The 10280-nt window shown below is 43.6% G+C and overlaps 1 protein-coding gene across 1 annotated transcript in view; it reads right to left on the minus strand.

The window, feature by feature from the left end:
* Alpk2 (alpha kinase 2) overlaps positions 1-9276 on the minus strand; it is a 104820-nt gene extending 95544 nt beyond the window's left edge. Inside the window, exons 1-2 of the mRNA XM_026783307.1 lie at positions 9231-9276; positions 2929-3055 (exon numbers count right to left, since the gene is read on the minus strand). Coding sequence (XP_026639108.1) covers positions 2929-3055; positions 9231-9245 — 142 coding nt within the window. The 5' untranslated portion in view covers positions 9246-9276. The remainder of the gene's footprint in view (positions 1-2928; positions 3056-9230) is intronic.
* Positions 9277-10280: the final 1004 nt, after the last annotated feature.

Here is a 10280-nt window from a genome sequence, read left to right on the forward strand (position 1 = left end):
GTGGGTAAAGGCACTTGTTACTAAGCCTGATTATCTGAGTTTCAAGCCTGGGACCCACATGATAAAAGGAAAGAACCAACTCCCACGGACTGTCCTCTGACCTTACATGTGAGCTATGACATGCGAGTGTAAATATGCCTACACACACATACGTGTGCGCGTGCACACAGAAATAAATAAAATGTAATGAAAAAATTCTAGCGTGTCTATGGCCATGCCATTCTGAACATGCTCCACTGCCTTTGATCTTGGAAGCTAAGTAGGGCTGAGCCTGGTTAGATGCTTCAATGGGACAAGAACAAAGTTCCATTTTCTTCCTAAAGAAAGAAGAAGTCTAGAGCATAAATCTTCTAGAATAATGCTACCACAAAAGCTGACCCACCGACTCTTTTCCCTTGAAAGGTTTCATTCTTCCATGGTGGCCATCAGCTAAGCTGTGAATGCTAACGGTTAATGGAAAAATTTAACCCACACAGCAGGAATTTTGTCTTTACTGTTACTAGGCAAGGTTTCCAGTGTGTCCCAAAGAGGTTTCTCACTACTCTCTCTGCCACCAAGAATTACCAAATGTGCTGTCTGTGCAGGAAGCAAAGTTCAGGGGGTGGAAAACAACATGCCATTCTAGAGCCATACCAGGACCAATCTTGGGTTTTGTTTCTATATCATGTAATTTTTGACAAGCAACTCAGAAAGCCCCAAGAAGCCTCTATTCTTCTAAGGCTATATAGAAAAGGTGGGGAGATAAATGTGGTCAGGATGCTAAGAGTCAGAGACACCCGTACCAACAGGACCTTAGAATACTCAGGGTCCGGCTCCTCATCTGCTTGCCAAGGCCACATATGTGCCTTTAAGCAGCTGTGGGGCTTTCCTACCTTCTTCTCCAGGTAGGTGCGTGTATAGGTGCCTCCAAGGCCAAGAACACAGGCCCACGTGCAAGGACGTACCCTAGCCCAGGACCAGCTTGCCTCAACTTCCTATGGGCAGATGTTAGAGTAAAGAGCCGCTTCCCTGGAAACCAACAGAAGAGGAAGCTGTCAGGGTTCATTTCTGCCCCCTTCTTCCCTGTCTCAAGTCCCCGACTCAGACAGCTTCCTCCTGCCCCTGCTTAGGAAGCGCTGAATTACTCCTTTTGTACCGTGTGTGGGGACACACACACAAACACACACACACACACACACACACACACACACCGAGAAAGAATGTAAGGTATGTGAGAGCTGGCCCCTGGAACATTCTGACCTCCAGGGCCTTTATTCAGAATGATCAGGGCTGGTTGCTCTCCTCCAGTTTCCTGATTGCAGCCAGGGTTTTCCCTGTGCATCTTCTGAGCCTACACCATCAGCCAGAAATGAGATGCGCATAGGGAAGTGGTAGCTTGTACCTTCTGGAAGGTTCTCTTTTCTCCTGAACACCTCACCTAAAACTTCTTCCTTCCTTTGTTTTCCAACGCTAAGGATGGGACCTACGGTCTTAGGCATTCTACCACGGTGCAATACTCCTCCACCTTCCTCCCCTTGTTTTGAACGTCTCTATAAGTCACTGCCTGAAACATTCGAAATGATCTAGCTACTATGTGTGAGGACCAGTGACCGAGCTACGGAGGTTCTCTCAGAAGATTCAGGGTCAGCTTGGGTCTCTCCTTCTGTCTGAGCTCTGAGAAAGCCAGCTGTGGAGCTGGAGAGACTGAGTGTGGACAGGTACACCAGCCTCCAGACCAAAGACAAGGTTTCACCTTGACTTCTGCAAAGGGCGGTTATTTCTGTGGCCACACTTCTCCTCTGAGTTCGGAAGAGAAGCTAAGGGGTTAAGCCATTTCTCCCTGCCCTAAGGAAACACCATGGGTGTAGTGCTCCGTGTTTTCAAGGGTAGCGATATAATCTAAGAAAGAAAAGAATCATCTACAAAGATTTAAAAAACCACCTCTATGTCAAATTACTGTTTTTATTCTTTATTTCTGTATGTGTATGTATCTCTCCCTCTCTCCTTGTGTGTGTGTCTATATATGTGTTTATATACATATATGTGTGTGTATGTATATGTGTATATATACATATATGTGTCTCTTTCTCTCTGTGTATCTCTCTGTGTCTCTTTCTCTGTGACTCTTTCTTTGTCTCTATCTTTCTGTTCCTGTCTTTCTCTTTGTCTCTCTCTGTCTCTGTGGGCGTGGGTGTGCACACGCACGTGTGTCTTGAGAGTGCCATAACACATTTGTGGAAGTCTGCATGAGTCAGCTCTCTCCTGCTGTTGGGACACAGGGAACAAACTCAGGCTGTCAAGCTCACGCTGTGTGTATTTTTATCACCTGCATCACCTCTCTGCCCCCTTACCTTTAATGAAACCCCTTTACCATTGGGCCACTAATACCCAGTCATCAGCTCTGAGTGATCTAGGCTCCCGTCCGGGGGTAGTTCCCATCTTTGGCCTTACCTCCTCTGAGCACCTCTTGCTTTGGTTTAAATTCTTCCTTATTTGCCAGTATGCATCAGTGGGAGGCAAATTTGGGGCAAATTTAGCCAACCTACAGACATTGCTAAACGCTGTGAGAAGAGCTCAGTTTGATGACATGAAATTATTCAAGTTGTTCCTGGATGCCACAGCAAGTGACGAGTAGATTGTTTGAAAATCAGCAGTGAGGGGGCTGCCTAACCAAGAACCACAACATGAGGTGAGGAAAGTCACTTGAAAAACATCCACAGATGATTGAGTTGCTTAACTGATTACTCAGAATAAATTTCTAAGGTAATTTTCTCAAATGTAGTTTTCATTGCCTTTGACCAATAAACCCTGAACTGCAGAGAGGCATGGGGTGGGGGTGGGGAATGAGTAGTAAGTCTAGGTTGACTAGCAGCTAGGCTAGGATGAGCAGTAGTTAGTCTGAGAAGTAGCTAGTCTAGGGGGAGTGGTGGCTAGTCTAGGGGTCATTACCAGCTATCATGCATCGAAGCACGACGTCAGACTTCTCCGGAACCTTCTGGGAAAGTAAGGTTGATAGAAAACACAGCGTGTGCCTCCGGGGGCAGCTTGGGTCTGTCATCCTTTCATGCCACGTGATCTGAAACACAAGCAAGGCTGCCATCACTCTATGTTCTGTGATTACTCTCACCTCCTTTGGCACCCACCCCACCTTTGATGAGCAGAAGTGAGGAGAGAAGACCAAGTCTAGGGGGCTTCACAGTGTGGAAGGACCCTTGCCTCATTGGCAGGACCCAGCTCTGGAAGACCAAGAATTTAGGGTGGTGGCGGCCCTCTTGACTTTGGCATCTAGATCTAGATCTGGGTTCCTGTGTGATGCTACCTAGTAGACACTCCAGAACATTCTGCTCATAAGGGCTGGACGTTCCACCACTCACAAATGCCTTCTAAGGCCTCTCCAGCCATTGTTGAGGTTTGCAATGTCTCCTTCCCTTTAAGATGTTCTGTTTGGTTTAGAATAAGGTGAGTCCAAAATTGCCTCTGCATGGAAACCCTTCACTCTCTGCGCATCCAGGCAAAGGCATGCATCTAAGAGAACTTGCTGTTATCTTCCCTCCCTGTGCTGGAGGTCTGTGCTTTGCCTGAGGTTCCAGATTCACTTAGTGGGTAGAAAATGCTGCAGGGGTGAAGGTGGTACATGTTAGCATCAAAAAGCAAGAAAAGCCATGGACACTTGGACTGGAAGAGAAATTTGACATGCCTCGTGCCTGCTAAGACCTGTCAAGAGAAATGAAAAAGAAGGTTTGAAAAAGGACACCTTCTGAGTGTGAGTCCTTTTGGAAGCTGTTAATAGACACGGGACTACACTTTCAATATTTTGGGTTACAGAACTTCTATAAACATGGATGTGGAGAGCCTGAAGCATCTGGAGTCCCCGAGTAACCCATCATATTCAACTCATATAAGAGTCAGGTGAACCTATCTCAGTGTATATGGCAAATTGTTTCCACAGAACAGCAAGAGAATTCCCCTGTCACTCCACTCTAGATTAGCTTACAAGCACGTTTGGTGGCTGAGGAGTCTACACCTCTTGCCATAAAGCCCAGATTTAATTCTTATCTATCAGCCTATCCTCGCTCTTCACATAGGATTGTTACCAGGACCGTCCTGAGATACGAAGACCCAAGGAGGCTCAAGTCTTTTATATAAATGATAAAGTGTTTGCACATAACCTATGCACATTCTCTTGTTCTTTGAACCACCTCTGGATGATTTACAGTGCCCAGGATGCCACAGATGCTATGTAAAAAGTAGTTAGAAAGCCTCATGTAGGGAGTAGCGAGGATGGGGAGAGTCTACTTTTCAGCACATATACAATTTTATTCCAAAATAATTTTGATATATATGTGGCTAAACCCACAGATGTGAGCCTGTGCATATTTCTTAGTGGTCATAGTAATGTGTCACAGAAAGAAGTACCTTTAAAAGTTTCAAAACTTTTCAAAATTTGAAAATTCTTATAACTCATCTTTTATGAGAAAGAAAATGCCTTTTTAAAAAACCTTGAAGGCAAAAGTGTCACTCAATGGTTGAATACTTGCCTGTCACGTGGGAGACCCTGGTCCTTATCCCTAACACAGAAAGACAGAAAACAAGAAAAAGAGGAGAGAAGGAGGGAAGGAAGAGAGAGACAGACAGACAGACAGACAGAGACAGACATATTAACAGAGAGGCAAGGGGCATTGTTGACTTACAGTGATGATAGTTCAGAATAAGTACAGAACAAAAAAAGTCAGTGGGGATGTGTCATCCACAATCTGCTGGGAGGGCCCACCTTTACAGAACAGGCAGAAGAAACAGCTCTTCAACTACAGTTTAGTTGTTCCTCACTAGAGGTTCAAGTTGGTCGTAGAAGCCGGAACTATAAAACTGGGTTGAGATTTATTTGTTTGTTTGTTTTGAGACAGTGTTTCTCTGTGTAACAGCTGTGTTTGTCCTAGAACACTCTCTGTAGACCAGGCTGGTCTTGAACTCCCAAAGATCCACTTGTCTCTGCCTCCTGAGTGCTGGGATTAAAGGCATGTGCCACCACATCTGGTGAGATTTTTTTTTCTTTATTTAAAGGTGTATTTAAGATGTTAGAGTTGCTATTGCTCAGTAAGACTGAGAAGATAATGTTAGAATCAGAGGTACACACATGACGGTAAGGGCAAATCTAAAACACTTTTGTTTTTTTCACCTTGAATTGCACCTTGCAGTGCTGGAGATCAAACCCAGGGCCTGCACATGCTAGGAAGTCCCCTGTTACTGGGCTACCTCCACAGAGCCCCATTTTTTAATGGTATTTTGCAACAGTCTAGCGAATTCCATGCAGGGAAGGAACAAGGTTTGGCACACCTACAGACCTGTGACTCCAAGTTGGAAAGGACACCTGCTGTGACTTATTGACCCAGGGTGATGTTTAGACACATCTGTACTGAGATAATTAATATACCACACACCTCACCCACTGAAAAGTTATGACTCCATGACTTTCGTTATAACTGGCTTGTGCAACCATCATCACCACAATCAATTTTAGAATACGCCATTACCCCCAAAAGAAACCTCACATCTCCCCGTCTTACCACCTCTACGCCCAGTCCTAGTCCACAGGGCCTTCAGCAACCCCTAAGCTGTGTTCTAGTTCTGTTAGGTTCTATGTGGGCTGGCCTCTTCTGAACACTTCGTATAATCAGAATCTTCCACTTAGCATAATATTGTCGAGTCTGTCTGCATTGTAACGCATGCTGATGAACGTCATTACCTTTGGAGGGCAGCATGCAATACTTCTTGGGAACTACTGTGGGCAATAAGATGACTACCTTGACTCTCCACATTCCTACGAGACTTACTCAGTGATTCTGGGGGAATCTCACAGCTGGAAAATACTCTCTTGAGCAGAAGAAATTCTAGGCTTCTGGACCAAACCTAGCCTACCAGGAACAATGTAGACGCTGCTCTATGGCTTACCTGGGCCAAGTATCAAACCTATTTCCTCGTCTGTCAGCCGGGAATGGTAACAGAAGAAGGCTCAGAGCCCACATCGGCTGCCTCCTAAGACTGTTACGTGGGCAGCTGATATAATAGTAATCTGGCGGCTCTCGAGCGAGCGAGAATGCTTTTTCATGAGTTTCCTTTTGTGCTGTGGGTTACCGCAGTGCTGCTGTTTTGTAAAGTGGTATGCCAATTAACAGGTAAACATGTCTCCTGGAGTGGCCTCACTGGGAAAGTAATTTGCAGAGCAAGTTTCCTCACACTCTTCTTCCTAGGACCACTGCTGTGGGTCGAACGGAAAGAAAGGGCTCACAAAGCTGAAATGGTGGTGAGGAACTCCCTCCACCCCCCCGTGTGTGAGCTGCAACTCCTCCATAGGTGACCACTTCCTGCCAGTTCTGCCCCACATGTGAAAGCACTGTCAGTATGTTTGACTCACAAGGCTGGGTTAGCTGCCACGAGTCTCAGACACTGGGCACTGACTGTTCCCTGAAGGAAAGGGACAGTTAAGTCGGGCTGTGGTTCAGGTTTCGTGGCTTCTCTGAAGGTGAGAATGACACACTTATTGTTCTATGCTAGAGATGACAAACGGTATTGAAGGCGCTAGAGGTGACAAATTAATGCTGAATTAATGGCATTAGTGGAGGAAGTCATAGGTGGGGGCTTCAAAATCAATCTTAAAAAAAAGCATATTAGCCCAAAAGAACATCAGATTTTCAATTTCTCCCTGCTTTCCTTTTTTTCCTGTATGATTCAGGGCAAGTTTCTTATTTTTTAAAAACTGATACAGGCTTTTAATTGTATAGATTCTAAATATATATGTTTATGCTCTTAAAAGTACATATAATGTACATGTTTAGAGATGAGCACCTGAGAGGTTTTACACACATACACACAAATAATTAAACAAGAGATTGTGACTTGCAGTGGGGAGGGAGTGGTGAGGCATGGAAGGAGTTGGAGGGGAAGAGGGAAGGGTAGAGATGGTGGAAACATAGTACTATTCACATTTTGTAAAGGTCTTCTGAATAGCAAAACAACCACTGTATAAGCATTGTCTAATATTTGTGGCTTTGGGCTTGATGTCGGAAGAATTATAAAAATAATGTCTTTTACTCAAATTGATAGAAAGAAAGTATGAGTCTATAGGCAGGTTCTTGAAGGCATCTCAAACACTTGCAAAAGTCCAGATTTTGTTGTTATTGTTGTTTTGTCTTTTGGGGTTTTGTTGTTGTTGTTGTGGTTTGGTTTGGTTTGGCTTGGTGGTGTTTTTTGTTGTTGTTTGGGGGGGATGTTGTTGTTTGTCCTTTGGTTTAGGGGTTGTTGTTGTTGTTATTATTATTATTGCTGGTTTTTTGGTTCATCACAGACAGCTGTGAAAGCGACAGAACCACAGTGTGATACGGGCCTAGGTGAGCGGGCACTCGAATGTCATGCTCTCTTTTGGGTAGGGTGCTAAGTTGTACACAGAAAACAAAGACAAGAAAACAAACCTGTGAAAAGATGCTCAGCATCCTTAGTCATTAGGGAGACCCAAATCAGAGTCCCAGTGAGACGCCACCACACCCCTGCCAGAAGGGCTGCATATCAGTAAGGACGTGCAAAGAACAGAAGCAGCCCCTGAGTCTCCCCAGCGGAGTGTAAAAACAGTAAAGACATTGTGAAAAACAATTTAAGCTTCTTTAAAAAAAATTAAACATGAATCTACCTAATGAGCTAGCAGTTCTACACCTAGAAATCCTTGCCAAGAGAAGTGAAGACATTCATCTACACAGAAGCTTCACACAAACATCATTTGCAGAATTAGTCAGAGTACCAAAAATTAGAAACAACCAGAATATCCAACTGGTGAATAGTCATACAACTGAGTAATGAGAGGAACAAAGAATGTTCATGGTGTGACATGGATGAACCTCAAAACGCTCTCAAATCATACTCAGCAAAAGAAGTCAGACCTAAAGACGTACATATTTTATTCTATATAGGAAATATTCAAAGGATACAGTAGGCACACAAGGTCGATTAGTGGCTGCTGGTGGGAAGAAGACTAATTGACAACAAATATATATTTGTTAATGTATACATATACAGACACACACTTACATACACATACATACATTTACATACATATACACCTACATACACATATATATGTGCACATACACATATACTCACATACATATGAACACATATTACACACATATGTATACATATGCACACATATACATACACATATATACATACCCATACACGCATACATATTCACATACATACATACACATATACAAACACTAAAAACTCAGCTACATCCCTAGCCCTTGATGGAATCCTTTAACAGCAATGCATGTTAAAAAGGAATTAAGGCAGTTCTGTATGACACAGACACAAAGTAATCTCCAAAATATATTACTGAATAAAATGAAATACAGAAGTATTAAGTATGCTAGCCCTTCATTAAAAAAAAAAAACTGAGGCCAACAAGGGGATAAGATGATTCATTGGATAAAGGGACTTGTCACCAAGCTTGGCTACCTGAGCTGGATACTCAGAGCCCACGTGGTAAAAATAGAACGACCAAAGCTACCCTCTGACCGCTACTCACACCATGTGCATCGGCAAGTATAAACACGTGCACACAAGTGTGCGCACGCACACACCGAGACACACCCACACACAGAGTAATAAAATATGAATGTGTTCTAATGTGCTTGCTTGTATATTTAATGTGTTAGAAATACACTAACTGTAGTAGGCTAGCTGTCCTGGGTACTTTCAGGAACATGATGATATTGTTTAAGGACAATGAATTTACATGTTTTACATAACAAAATTTAACTTTGACAGTATTTGTGTGTTCACTGCTAAAGACAGTGTGGATGCTGGGCTTGGAGTGGCTGCTTTCTCTAGCTTTTTTTAACCGTATTTTTTTTTTTAATTTTCGGTAAACTACAGTTTTCTCAATGGTTCTCCCCTCCCCTCCTCTCCCTCTCCTCGCTTCTTCTCTGCCATTTTAACTCATTTTTAATTCTTTAATGGAGGGATTTTAAAAATAGGTCAAACGTATCAGAGCTTAGTATCTTCCCTGATTTCATATTGAGAAACACAGATGTGGTAAGTATCTTTCCCAAGGTCACACAGCTTTTCAATGAAAGAATCTGGGCTTCTTGAATATTCTTATTGATGTATTCAAATGATACACATTCATCCATCTTATCCTGGCCTCTGCAGGAAGAAGACAGGGAAGAGAGGAAGGCTTGCAATGCACAGAGCAAACCCACCTTAGTGGTGAGCATCTACGGTCCACCTACTGGCAAACCCAAGGCGAGAGGATGGGAAGTTCCAGGTCAGCTAATGATGCAGGGTGAGATCCTGCTATAAAGTACAAAGAGGGATGAGGCTATCGCTCAATCACGGAGTACTTGTCTAACCCTAGATTTAATTCCCAACAACACACACAAATACACGCACTCACAAACAGTCTCTCACACAAGCACAGTCACAGAAAGGCGCACTCACAAACACACTCACACAAGCATACTTACACACAGCATACTCACACACACACACACACACGCACGCACACACACACACACACAAGACATGCATGCATACATGCACAGGTGGAACATTGTCCTGTGGCTAATGAGATCAACTCTTGTGAGTTAACAATTCTTAATTGATTGAAAGCTGAGTGCCATAGACCATTACGTACAATCTCGAGTTGCATCAGCAAGACCCTTCAGAAGAAACACTGTGAAAGAAAAGCCCTCCTGTCTGGCTCCCCTTGTTTTCCACATCCACCCAGTCTCCTACTACACCCCACTGTAACAAACCCCAAGACAACGCTGTTGGGGAAATATTTACTTAAACAAGGCTGAGAAGGAAAATGCTGATGAATTTAGGCCTTGGGATGACATGGGGAGAGCCTGGGACATTAGTTTCTCTTCAGACTTGCTCACTGCCACACACTAAAGAACAGGACTGATTCTTGATAGAATGAACTGAGCTTGAATTTATTACCCAAAACCAAGGCCCTGTCAGTATGGAGACAGAGGGCAAAAGAGCCGTGCATGGACAGGACACGTGACATGGTGAGGGGTGGCCTCCCTGCTTACTTGCTACCTGCCTCTAACCTTGCCAAAGAGTGTCTTAGACTGCTTCTACTTGCCTTATTTTCCAGATTTATCTATCTGTCTGTCTATCTACCTACCTACCTACCTACCTACCTACCTATCTATCATCTATATATTTACCTACTTGTGTATGCATGTATGTATGTAGCCAAGACTGACCCAGACTGACCTTGAATTCGCCAGCCCCTACCTTAG

The sequence above is a fragment of the Microtus ochrogaster genome, chromosome 18 (assembly GCF_000317375.1).
Source record: "Microtus ochrogaster isolate Prairie Vole_2 chromosome 18, MicOch1.0, whole genome shotgun sequence".
Classification (NCBI taxonomy): domain Eukaryota; kingdom Metazoa; phylum Chordata; class Mammalia; order Rodentia; family Cricetidae; genus Microtus; species Microtus ochrogaster.